General features: G+C 40.9%; 1 protein-coding gene across 1 annotated transcript in view; it reads right to left on the bottom strand.

The window, feature by feature from the left end:
* Nucleotides 1–13,525, bottom strand: part of LOC121372966 (glycoprotein-N-acetylgalactosamine 3-beta-galactosyltransferase 1-B-like) — a 51,802-nt gene extending 38,277 nt beyond the window's left edge. Inside the window, 2 exon segments of the mRNA XM_041499404.1 lie at nucleotides 9,296–9,948; nucleotides 13,339–13,525. Of these exon segments, the coding sequence (XP_041355338.1) occupies nucleotides 9,296–9,948; nucleotides 13,339–13,525 (840 nt within the window).
* Nucleotides 13,526–14,404: the final 879 nt, after the last annotated feature.

Genomic DNA, 14,404 nt, shown 5'->3' with positions numbered 1-14,404 from the left:
AGTTGTGTTTGATAGAGGGGACTTACCTTGTAATAGAAAAGAGTTAATCCTAGGGCAGGGGGTTGATCCAAATTTGTTGGCAGCTCGCACTACATTGTTAACTGAGGGTGAGATGGAGGATCAGATGTCAGGTTATTATATGGACAAGGGAGTATTAATGAATAAGAGTGTGGAGATGGTTGTGCCTGATAGTGAGGAATGTGTGACAAGATGTAGAATTGTCGTGCTCTCTAAGTACCGTCCGTCATTGTTATTGTTAGCACATGAGGATGTGTTTGCTGGCCACTTAGGGCGGAATAAGACTCACAGTAAACTTGCCTCAGAGTTTTATATGAAGGGAATGTTTGCAGATGTCAGTAAGCATTTTATGTCATGTCATGTGTGTCAGGTTGTGTGGAATCCAAATCAGCTAATCCCTCCCTATCCCCTGCAGAAGGTTCCCATAGTTGGGGAAGCCTTTTCAAAAGTATTGACGGATGTCATGGGGCCATTACCAAAAACGCGTTCAGGCAACCAATTCTTATTAACAATTATGTGCTTAATTACGCGTTTTCCAGAGGCGATTCCCTTAAGGAAGGTTACTGCATCTGTTGTAGCTAGTGTGCTGCTTATATACTTCACGTATACAGGTTTACCAGGGGAAATTCAAAGCGACCGGGGTACGAACTTCATGAGCAAGTTGATCCAGCAAGTACTGTCTATGTTAGATATACGACAGATTCGTTCTGCTGCATTCCACCCTGAGAGCCAGGGCACAATAGAACGTTTCCACCAGAGCATGAAAAGTATGCTCCGTTGCCATTGCTTCGACAATGGTACTGACTGGGACCAGTCAATTCCTTTCGTGTTGTTCGCAGCACGGGATGCGAAGCAAGAATCCTTAGGGTTCATCCCATTTGAGTTGGTCTATGGGCATTCAGCCCGAGGCCCTCTCAAATTGGTAAAAAATAGTTGGTTAGACAAGGATAATGGCGAAAACCTGCTGATTTATGTAGGGAGAGTTAGAGATAGGTTGTGGCAGGCCACCGAACTAGCTAGGAAGCATCTGAGCTATGATCAGAGCAAAATAAAATCAGTGTTTGATAAGAAGACTAGGAGTCGGGAATTTAAACCAGGGGATAAAGTGCTGCTGTACCTTCCCATTAAACGGGGTTCATTACAGAAGTAAGTAGGTATTGTCACATCAATTTGCTAAAAGGTTATTTTGACAGACTGCCGATAGTTCCAGAGTTACCGGTCCAAATTGAGAGTCACTCAATTTCCTGTGATGACGTCAAGACTGCAGAGATCAAGTTAATCAACAGCCAGATTCTAGCAGACTTGAGTTCTTATCTACAGCGAGCAAAGTTGACTACGTTGATACAAGACAATGTTTCCATTTGTCAGGACTTTCCAACGGTTACCAATACCTTATTCCAGGATGTATGCTTGGAACCCAACGCTACACCGATTCGACAGCATGCCTTTGGAAAAAGTGTGTCGACGCCAGTCCCATTCCAGGTGAATGTGAGAAGTCACGGGGATTCTATAATACCCGTAACTGAATCAAACACGATTGTCCAAATATCTCTCCTAACTGTATATCTATTAGATCTCTGTAACAGGCAGTTATACCCGCTGGCTCGTCTAGGTATGATCAGAGATAAGATCTTATATATAAAGTATATATTATTATAGCACGTTTAGTTCACTAGAAAACACAACAAAAACACTATACACTTTGGAATCTGTATTAACCTACGCTGACAAATGTACTGCCGCAGTAGTTAATTAACAACAACAAATAATAACAACCCAGAACTGATCACTTAATTAGTTAATCTCTAGGTGTCTAGTTTACACAATAAGCCAATCACTTCACCGTGACACAACACCCACACGTGTGATAATTGAGAAACGCTTCCAGGAGAACTTAATTAATAAAGGAATTACAACTCTATTCCTAACTGGTTAATTTTTAATTAACCCTTACTACTCGTTCAGTAACCTTGTAACACAGAATTAATACTGGTACCTATCACAATAAAGACAATAACCTACAGTTTACCTAGGTCGTCTAGGATGACTGGATAATCTTTATATATATTTAGATCAGTGAGCCTACAGTATACTGTGTCAGATGACCGGCAGCACCGTCTAAATAATATTGGTATAATACAGTATTAAAATATTTAAAGTCACATCAATCACATCAAGGTTATACACTGAGCAGAAATAAAATTATTTACCAGTCCGGACGGACAGCGATCCCTGGAAGCCTTCCTATGTTTCTCCCTGATATCTCTAAAACCCTAGCTATTTATTATAAAATCCCAGACTGGTCCGGAGACAGGACGCGGAACCGAATCTTATGATGTGTATATTTCCACAGTAACCAAGCGGTATTTTTGTCTCAGATGGTCAGACTTAATGACGCCTAGTCGCCAAAATCACGGTTGTAAAAACCGCACTCGCGGAGGTATTACATAACTACTGGTCACCTGGGCTTAAGTGCATATTGGACTGCACACGACCCTCTAAAACAATTAATATCGCTACAGGCGAAAACAAAATTAAGAGCATGTTCCGTCACACACACTCATCTCAAAAAGGATATTTCCTCTACTCTAGGAATAGGGAAATATACTACAATTAAACAAAAGGTGCGTTAATCGACGCATCCGGGCATTTATAACACATGCCATAATAAGGTGACTACCAGTAATCACACTGAGTCTCTGAGTCCCTGGTATACAAATAAAATATATACAAACAAAACAGAAATCAAGAATGTCAAGACATTATCATAATGTTCAACTCCGGGACAGGGCATCAGCGATGACATTAGAAGTGTCCTTGATATGTTCAATGGTAATTGGGAATTCCTGCAGAAGAAGACTCCATCTCAAAACTCTCTGGTTGGAGGCTTTCATTCTGTGAATGAAAGTGAGCGGATTATGATCAGTAAAGTTTGTACCATGGCCAAAGCTTCCTTCTCTATAGTGGAATGGTGTTTGTCAAACGTTTTGGAGAAGAAACTTACAGGATGGTCCAGTCCATTTTCATCTTCTTGGAACAGCACAGCTCCATCTCCTACGTCACTGGCATCCACAGCTAGCTTGAATGGCATTCGGTAGTCTGGTGCTGCCATCATGGGAGACGAGTAGCGCATCTGCTTGAGACGGTTGAATGACTTCTCACATTCACCTGACCACTGGGACTTCGTTTCCTTCTTTTTCAGTGGCACACTTTTTCCAGGTTTTCTCCAATAGGCATGTTGTCGAATCGGTGTAGCGTTGGGTTCCAAGCGCACATCCTGGCTTAAGGTATTGGTAACCGTTGGAAGGTCCTGACAAATGGAAACATGGTCTTGTTTCAACGTAGTCAGCTTTGCTCGCTGAGGGCTCAAGTCTGCTATAATCTGGCTGTTGGTTAATTTTCTCTCTGCAGTCTTGACGTCATCACAGGAAATTGAGTGACTCTCAGTTTGGACCGGTAACTCTGGAACTATCGGCAGTCTGTCAAAATAACCTTTTAGCAAATTGATGTGAAAATACCTACTTTTCCTAACCCTATCAGGAGTGTTTATCACATACCCTGTCTCATTAACCCGTTTGTGCACAACATAGGGCCCGAAATACCTGTTCTGTAATGAACCCCGTTTAATGGGAAGGTACAGCAGCACCTTATCCCCTGGTTTAAAATTCCGACTCCTAGCCTTCCTATCACACACTGATTTTATTTTGCTCTGAGCATGACTCATTTGCTTCCTGGCTAGTTCGGTCGCCGGCAACCTCCTATCTCTAACTCTCTTATTCATTAATACTTTCTTGTCCATATCATAACCTGACATCTGATCCTCCTTCTCACCCTCCATTAACAATGTAGTGCGAGCTGCCAACAATTTTGGATCAGCCCCCTGCTCTAGAATTAACTCTTGTCTATTACAAGGTAGTCCCCTCTATCAAACACAACTAGTTCATATCGCCTCTGCTGACTTATCTACCAATTTACTCATAACCTCATTCACTCCAATTTCATGGCGCACACACGTATCAGACAAATCACAAATATCAAATCACAAATATCCTCTGGGTCTCGTGCTAACCTACTGGCCATAGCCCTAGTCATTACATACGCAGGATATCTAGTCTCATCAACCTCACACTCTTCTATTGGTAAAGGGCTCTCTTTATTTAACAATTTGTCACATTTCGGCTTACAACACTGACTAGTCAAATCATTACCCAACAAAACTCCAATGTTTTCAACAGGCAAGTCCTTTACAACACCCATAATGACTGGTCCCGTCACAAACTTCGAACACAAGAAAACGTTATGTAACCGCACAACAATTTTTTCTCCAGTAACTGAGGTAAAAGCCAAACTACGTCCTGTATCTGAATTCTCAATACCAGCTAAACACTCTGACGTTATCAGCGACTGACTACAGCCGGTATCTCGATAGACTGATATTGCCTTAGGACTCAATTCTTGTTTCACATCACAGACCATACCAGTGGACACATACGGGTTTACTTTCTCTGCCATGGGACTAACCATTAACTCTCTCGCTAACGGAGCTGAGCTCACAAAACCGACCACTTGCGCATTATCGCGTTTCCTTTTAAAACAGTCCCCGACAAGATGGTTATCCTTTTTACAGTAACTGCAATGTGGACGAAAAGTGCATTGGCTGATAATGCAGGCCTATCCTTACTTTGCCCACCAGGTGCATTCCTTGCCTGACTAGCTGACCAACTAGATGACTCTCCCCGATAGTTACTTTCCTGGGAAAAACCTGGCTGAAACTTCTTCTTATCAGCCTGTTGTATAGATCTACCCTGTACTGCCTGAGCTTTGTTTATTAACACGTAGTCATCTGCCACTATGCCTGCCTCCTCTATCTTTTTGACATCACGATCCTCTAAATGAATACGTAAGCTAACTGGTAATCCATTTTTAATGTCCTGTAAGATCAACAACTCCCGTAACTCGGTATATGACTCTACCTGATGAGACACCACCCATTTATCAAACATCCCTGCCTTCTTAGCCACAAACTCACTATAAGACTGACCCTGCGTTTTTGTGAACTCACTATACCGAAAACGATAATTCTCAGGTCGTAATTCATACGCCCTCAACACTGCCGCCTTAACTAGGTCGTACTGACTTGCTCGCTCATCACTCATTGAATTATAAGCTACACTAGCCTTCCCCTTAAACTTAGACACGGCTAACAATGTCCACTTAGACTGCGGCCAATTTAGCTGCTTAATGGCCTGTTCAAAAAGTTGGAAGAACATATCTACCTCCTGGTCATCAAATACAGGCACTGATCTATAAGCCTCCGACATGTTAAACCCATTTCCTACTTCTCATCTGACTTCTTCAGTATTCAACTTTAACTCATGTTCCACTTTTAATTTTTCTAACTGGAATTCTCTATCCCACTCTTCTTTCTCTCTATCCCTATCTTCTCTCTCTCTCTCTCTCTCTCTCTCTCTCTCTCTCTCTCTCTCTTCTCTCTCTCTCTCTCTCTCTCTCTCTCTCTCTCTCTCTCTCTCTCTCTCTCTCTCTCTCTCTCTCTCTCTCTCTCTCTCTCTCTGTCTATCTAATGCACGTTCTTCTCTTTCGTACTCAAGCTTTTTAAAAGCTAACTGTTGTTCCATACTCAAGTCACTTATCTCTATCTCTGAAACAATCTCACTATCTTCCATAACAGGACTATCACAAAAAACTTCCTGGATAATAATTGTCCTTATATCTCCTAAGGTTTTAGCTGATGTTAAATCAATTTCTCGCTCACCCGCAATTTCAACTAACTCGGCCTTACGTGCTTGCTTAATCTCCACTACACTGAGCGTAGGCCTATCCAGCAAATTCTTATCCATGTTTAGATATGACGCACTTATTATTAATTAATTTTCTAGTGAACAACGTTGCTACTTCTAGTTAATTTGTAAAATTAATTTATAAAGCCCCCATTTACAAACAATACTTTTTTAAAGATGAATGTCCCGTTTCAGATCCGGGACGAGCGCCCCAATTTTCACTCCTGTCACGGGTATCCTATAATACCCGTAACTGAATGAAACACGATTGTCCGAATATCTCTCCTAACTGTATATCTATTAGATCTCTCTGTAACAGGCAGTTATACCCGCTGGCTCGTCTAGGTATGATCAGAGATAAGATCTTATATATAAAGTATATATTATTATAGCACGTTTAGTTCACTAGAAAACACAACAAAAACACAATACACTTTGGAATCTGTATTAACCTACGCTGACAAATGTACTGCCGCAGTAGTTAATTAACAACAACAAATAATAACAACCCAGAACTGATTGACAGTGAAGCCTACAATTTACTTCGTCAGATTACCGGTATATTTTCTTAGAAGCCTAGACTGGTCATCGCCTAGTTCGCTAGCGATACCAAGGACTCGCGGAGGTATTACGTATCCACTCTCCACATGGCCTCCACACCTGGTCTGGGTGTGTATTAGGGGGTACGGTCGCGCGGAGGTATTACGTAACAAAGTGCCCACCTGGTATAAGTGCATATTGGGACACAAGACTACCACCATCGCGCAGGGGTATTACGTAACCAAGCTGCACACAGCTTTCTAAAACAATTAACATCGCCACAGGCGAAAAGATAAGAGCATGTTCCGTCACACACACCCACCTCAAAAAAGGATATTTCCTCTACTCTAGGAATAGGGAAATATACTACATTTAAACAAAACAAAAAGTGTGTTAACCGACGCATCCAGGCATTTATAACACATAGTAATAAGGTGACTACCAGTAATCACACTGAGTCTCTGAGTCCCTGGTATACAATAGCATATATAAAAACAAAAACAGAAATCAAGAATGTCAACACATTATCATAACGTTCAACTTCGGGACAGGGCATCAGCGATTACATTGGAAGTGCCCTTGATATGTTCAATGGTAATTGGGAATTCCTGCAGAAGAAGAGACTCCATCTCAAAACTCTCTGGTTGGTGGCTTTCATTCTGTGAATGAAGGTAAGCGGATTATGATCAGTAAAAACAACCACTTGATGCAATGCCGATTTCACGTAGATCTGAAAATGCTTCAGAGCTTGTATTATGGCCAAAGCTTCCTTTTCTATATGCCGCACGTTTTACAGGGTTTCTCCGATAGTGTGACGGAACATGCTCTTAATTTTGTTTTCGCCTGTGGCGATATTAATTGTTTTATAGGGCCGTGTGCAGTCCAATATGCACTTAAGCCCAGGTGGCCAGTAGTTACGTAATACCTCTGCGAGTGCGGTTTTTACAACTGTGATTTTGGCGACTAGGCGTCATTAAGTTTGACCATCTGAGAAAAAAATAACGCTTGGTTACTGTGGAAATATACACATCATAAGATTCGGTTCCGTGTCCTGTCTCCGGACCAGTCTGGCATTTTATAATAAATAGCTTGGGTTTTAGAGATATCGGGGAGAAACATAGAAAGGCTTCCAGGGATCGCTGTCCGTTCGGACTGGTAAATAATTTTATTTCTGCTCTGTGTATAACCTTGATGTGATTGATGTGACTATAAATATTTTAATACTGTATTATACCAATATTATTTAGACGGTGCTGCCGGTCATCTGACGCAGTATACTGTAGGCTCACTGGTCTAAATATATATAAAGATTATCCAGTCATCCTAGAGGACCTAGGTAAACTGTAGGTTATTGTCTTTATTGTGATAGGTACCAGTATTAATTCTGTGTTACAAGGTTACTGAACGAGTAGTAAGGGTTAATTAAAAATTAACCAGTTAGGAATAGAGTTGTAATTCCTTTATTAATTAAGTTCTCCTGGAAGCGTTTCTCAATTATCACACGTGTGGGTGTTGTGTCACGGTGAAGTGATTAGAATATTGTGTAAACTAGACTCCTAGAGATTAACTAATTAAGTGATCAGTTCTGGGTTGTTATTATTTGTTGTTGTGAATTAACTACTGCGGCAAGTACATTTGTCAGCGTAGTGTTAATACAGATTCCAAAGTGTGTTGTGTTTTGTTGTGTTTTCTAGTGAACTAAACGTGCTATATTATATATATTTATATAAGATCTTATCTCTGATTATACCTAGAGCCAAGCCACTCGGGTATTAGACTGCCCGATACAGAGATATCTAATAGATATACAGTTAGGAGAGATATTTGGACAATCGTGTTTTATTCAGTTACGAGTATTATAGGATCCCCGTGACATAGTGTTAACCTTTTCGTGGACTAGAACCCGAAAGGTTCAGACTTTTCCCGAAATATGGCAAGACGTTTAACCACCAGTCATGTCGTGTAAACATCGAGGCTTTGTGTTACTCAGGATGCCAGAATGTGAACTCGTTCCAGCCAGTGTACCACGACTGGTATACCAAAGGCCGTGGTATGTGTAATCCTGTCTGCGGGTTGGTGCATATTAACGATCCGTTTTCTACTAATGAAAAAACTAAAGTTGTGGGTTTTCCAATCTTAGACTATATTGTACCATGATTTGGTGTTTTTCTCTTTGATGTCAAATGGGGTGTAACTGCAATACCATGGTATAACTGAAACTGTGCGGGTAACTGAAGTTAACTGAACAGTGTTTAGGCCACACCCCTCACAGACGCGTCAATCATGGTACAAAACAGATATATCATGGTTTTGATTCGTTAACTTTGTTTAGACGGCGGGCACTCGATTCCGTCTCGTGTCGCCGTCTAAATGCAGGTAACTCATCAAAACTATGATATAACTATTACGTACAGAATGACCAAATGTTTGACATCCAATAGTCGACGATTAATACATCAATGTGCTCTAGTGGTGTCGTGAAACAACTTTAACTTTAACTTTTATCCTGCCCCAGGCTTCGCCTTTACACCGGCGCCCAAGCCCCTTAACAACACCTGGGTTGTCGTGCCACGACCAGAAGCGGTCAGGCCCCTTTAAGGGCCCTATGGGCAACTTAGGGAGACACCACAGCATCATAGAGGTCTAATTAACGAGCTACTCTCGATTCACTAATGTCAAAACCTATACTAGCTCTGGAATTTTCTTTTTGACCGACCGTTCAAAATAATTGCGCCCAATTTCCTCAACCAAATTTGCGCACTTTTTCTCTTTGGCGTGCGCTACAACAGCTTGTTCTGAATGTGCACGTAAAACCCTATGACCTGACCTGACCCTTAACAAACCCCTAGATCCGTTCCTGAATAGTATTGTTGAACATTAACAGTAATATTAATAACTTGTTTAGATTTAATGATAAGATTTCGCGACGCGTTTCTTACCTTTTTGGCACTGTTGACGTAATAGGTGTAGTACCAATCGGGGTAGTTTCCTTCCATGTGCATTTCTGGTACAAAACAGTGGAAGCGACTGCGACCCAAAGAGTCGGTAGAATTTCCTACTTTGACCCCAATGTTTAGCATACAATAGCCGAAATCTAGATCCTCTGCCCCTCCGTCCTGCTTACAGAGTCCAGAATCATTTCCTTTAGCCCCGAACCTCAACAGGGCCTCTTTACTGACCACGTAGCCTGCTCCGCCGCTGTTGTACTGAGTATGGAAATGAAAATGCTGACCGAAATAGACTGGCTGCGAGGAGTTCTGCGTCGACAGGAAGTAACGCAGATTCTCCACGATGACGTAGGTGTCATCGTCGGCCTTGATGAACCAATCGGCGTCGTTGGCGTGGTGTTCGTAGATGTAGCGAAACGCTTTCATTGTCTTTGCCGTGAGGTGGTTTCTGCCCTCGGCGACGTTGAGCCCAATCGCCGGGAAGGTAGGGTCGGACACGGAGCTCACGAAGAGCAGGACGTTGCATCGCTTTCCCCACGTCTCCTTCACGGCCTTGCCCTTCGTTGCTAGGTTATGTGGTGACGTCATAACCCAGCAGAGAACACGAACCTTTTTGAAGAGGTCCTTTGCAACCCTGTCATCGTCTGCAAGGATTGTAGAAAAGAACAGGAGTTAAGGTGATGCCAGCTCAGTCTACTGTACATGTTATTTAGGCTACTCGGTCCCGTGGTTATAAAACGTTTAGAGTCTAGACTCGTGAAATAACAGAAAAGAACAGGGAAGTTTAAAGGGACATTCATAAGTTTGCTGCATTGTAAGATGCTTCCGACTAATAAAATATTTCTACGATTAAACTTACATGTTAAATATGTTTTCTGATTTAGAATATCAGTGTGTGCATATTCAATGTGTTTCTGGTTGTCTTAATATTTGTAAGAAGCCCAAACTGGATTTTGTCTGCAAATAATTTCGTACGTACAAAACAATTATATTTTTGGAAATAAAATGAAATTTAAGCTAGTACAAATATTAGAACGATCAGAAACACGTTTAATATACAACCACTAATATTTTATGCAGAAAAATATATTTGATATGTAATTACAATCGTTAAAAAGTCTTTGTTAGTCGATAATATCTTAAAAAGTGCAAACTCAGGAATGTCCCTTTAATCAACGAATATTTGAGTGTACATGGTATCTTGGATAATGGTCCTTTGTTTATAAAACGTTTAGAATCTAAATTCATGAAACTAATGAATAAATATTTTAGTGTTCATGGTATTTTGGCTACTGGCTCTGTGCGTATAAAATGTTGAAATCTAGACTCATAAACGAACAAAAAAACAAGAACAGGGAATATAAGGTCATTTCAGCAGTATCAACAGAATGAAAACGATTGACAGAAATACTGTTCCACAGTGATTAATCAACCTTCCTGCAAATTGTCAAAATCGAGAATGACACCTCACGCACGTGTACGGGGACAACTGCATGATGCACCTGCAAACAATGGAATGTGTTTCGGTGTGTTGATAAACAGACCTGAACGTTCTTTACTAGGATGTCTAGATATTAACATTAATATTTCATGTTCCCTACTTTTTTGAAGAATATATATATATATATATCTTATAATATCTTACAGTTTCAGTGCAATCAAAGTATGTGATATTTTTCAGATCACATACTTTAAGAATTTGATAACTTTGCAAATTAGATGTAAATTAGTCGAGGTCTCGGCACTAGGTTTATTGACATTTAAGCAAACGTACTTGGGTGACACTCCATGATTGACGTATGCATTCATAGTCATCAAATAAAAACATTTCAATGGCAATTTGACACTGAAAGCTGTCCAGCGTTCAGAAAACCAAAAACGTTAGGCATAACTTTAATTTGATGTAAGGACATCCAAAATGACGTCATTCGAGTTTGATGTCATTTCCATTCAAAAATACACCGCGCCACATATTCTTACGTCATTTGAATATCTAGTAATGGTGGACTGGAATTAAAGTTGCGTGTACAGTTTACAAAAACACGTTGTATTAAGCTTGAGCTTATATGATACAGAGATTATGACCCTCGTGTATTTCGGTATCGTCAATATTATATATTAGGAATAAAAATAATGTATTATGCTCGTCAGAGGCTCGCATAATACAATTTTTATTCCTAATATATGATATTGACGATACCGAAAAACACTCTGGTAATAACCTATATTTATAGAGAGAGAGAGAGAGAGAGAGAGAGAGAGAGAGAGAGAGAGAGAGAGAGAGAGAGAGGAGAGGGGGGGGGGGGGGGGGTACTAATGATAAAATGTAGCGGGTTTCCTCTCTAACACAATGATAAAATTACAAAATATTTGACATCCAATAGCCGATGATTAATGAATCAATGTGCTCTAGTGGTGTCGTTACACAAGAAAAACGTTTTTGGTGATTGTCAGGAACTTGTCGTATTATTGTATGAGACGGCCTCTGGAAGACAGAATGGCTGAGTGGGCGATCACGTGACGCAACGTCACGATATAGCTCGGTGAACTTAGAATTCTGCTGTCCGGAGTTTGCCGAAGCTTAGCTGAATGTGGGTGCTGTCAGGTTTGTTTCTGTAGTGTGTGTATTAGTGATTAATATCTGATTTTTTTTTTAATCAAGGAATTCGAAAATGGTCGATATAAATGTATTTGACGTCAAACATAGGATTGTTGTTGTATTAGAGCGGAAATCTTTGACTACTTTTTGGTGGTTGGCGATGCCTAAAACAAATTGCATAGCTTGGTCTCTGACTGTAATGAGAGCGTATTTATGTCCAAATGTCCGTCTATTTCTCTTACAGTCAGAGTACTCCGGCTAACGATCCCCCCTCCAAACCTCTCCCAAAATTCCCTTGGCATTCCGCCTTATGGCCCCCCCCCCCCCCCCCCCAAGGACTTTCTGGATCCGCCACTGGGTACCTAAGCACTATTGTTGTTATATCGGGTGGACCCCCATGAAACGATAACTCTACTGAATATAGAAGAATAAATTTGTTTTGATTAACGACACCACTTGAGCACACTGATTTATTAATCATCGGCCTACTGGATGTCAAACATTGGTAATTTTGACATGTAGTCTAACAGAGGAAACCCGATACATGTTTTCCATTAGTAGCAAGGGATATTTTATATGCACTGTCCCATAGACAGGATAGCACATACTACGGCCTCTGATACACTAGTCGTGGCGCATTGCCTGGAGCGAGTACTGAATATAGAGTTATTAGGAAAGTATGGGGTCTGTAACTTTGATATTTCACACCTATTACTATATGGATATTTCAGGCATGTAGGAACGACTTTAGGAGTGTGTGTGTATGTGTGTGTGTGTGTGGGGGGGGGGGGGGGGTCACTGACGGATCGGGTACCATCTCTATATCTAATTTTGGTTACAATGGCAAACATTAATGTGATTTTAAAAAAGGCTCACAAATGTGTGGGGGGGGACGTGCTCCCATGCCCCCCTACCCCCGGTTCCTACCGGTCTGTATTTGTCACATTCATTGAATATTGTAGGGCCGTAGTACTGGATTTTAGATTGGGGGGGGGGGGGGGGCACTATTAGAGGGGGGGGCAACCCATACCATGTATGTATCAAAGAACATCCTAAGCCAACGTTTAAATAAAAATAAATTATTTTGCTTCTTTTTTTGCTTTTTTTTTTTTTTTTTTTTTTTTTCTTCTTCTTTTTTTAAATTAAAGTTATGAGGCTACTAATTTTTACTTAGGGCTACTAGATTTTATAACCTATTAATGAAAAAGAACTTAAGGTGAAGGCCAGTATGTATTTATGTATGTATGTATGTATATATGCATGTATGATCTTATACAATTTAATACAGTAAAAAAAATATATAAAAAAATAATAATAAAAAAAACAAGAAAAAAGGTTTAATTGGAAGGGGACATGGCCCACTTGCCCCCTTTCCCTCCCTACGCCACTGACTCATAGATACAATATTGCTAAAATAGCAGGGTTCGCTTATGACGTTCGGCATGTTTCGGTAGCAGTTCGTGTATATCCGGAACGTTCCGAACATTTATCGTGTCTTCGTAGTAACGACGATTCAGGGAGAAATGTCCGATCTTTCCACGATCTGTCAACAAAGTATAGGTGAAGAAATACGCGGCCACGAGGCCAGCCGTGAAGCCCATCCAAAACTGCTGAGGAATCATGGCCGAGTTTTGTGCAAACAGCAATGAAACAGTCGCTCTTCAGAAATCTGAAAGGGAAGCGATATTTTGTTATAACACACATGAGCACATTTTGACTTATTCGATGTTTTGACCGGCCTCGGTGGCGTCGTGGGTAGGCCATCGGTCTACAGGCTGGTAGGTACTGGGTTTGGATCCCAGTCGAGGCATGGGTTTTGTAATCCAGATACCGACTGCAAGGCTCAGTGGGTAGGTGTAAACCACTTGCACCGACCAGTGATCCATAACTGGTTCAACAAAGGCCATGGTTTGTGCTATCCTGCCTGTGGGACAAATTATTGTGCACTGGTTGGAACGAGAAATAAATAAAATGTATAGCATGTTTTGTTTAACGACACCACTAGTGCTCATTAGATTCGAACATTTGGTAATTTTAACGTATAGTCTTAGAGAAGAGAGGAAACCCGCTAATTTTTTCCATTAGTAGCCAGGGATATTTTATATGCACCTCCCCACATACATGATAGCGCATACCACAGCCTTTGATAAACCGGTCGTGGTGCACTGGCTGGAACGAGATATAGCCCAATGCGCCCACCGACGGGGATCGATCGCAGACCGACCGCGCATCAAGCAAACGCTTTACCACTGGAAAAAATGTGATCGAATCATGAACTTTTATTACAATGTCTTCGTGATACTGACTTTTAATCTAAATTTTAATTTTATCTATCTGTGATATTTCTAGATTTTGCACGGCTCTTTACATTGTGTTTTAAAAGATAGGATCTATCCCCTTCGGTGAACCCATTGGGCTATTTCCCGTTCCAGCCAATCCACCGCGACTGTTATATCAAAGGCTATGGAATGTGCTCGTCTGTCTGTGGGATGGTGCATATA

This window comes from Gigantopelta aegis, chromosome 5, assembly GCF_016097555.1.
Source record: "Gigantopelta aegis isolate Gae_Host chromosome 5, Gae_host_genome, whole genome shotgun sequence".
Lineage (NCBI taxonomy): Eukaryota > Metazoa > Mollusca > Gastropoda > Neomphalida > Peltospiridae > Gigantopelta > Gigantopelta aegis.
This window is presented reverse-complemented; position numbering and strand designations above follow the sequence as displayed.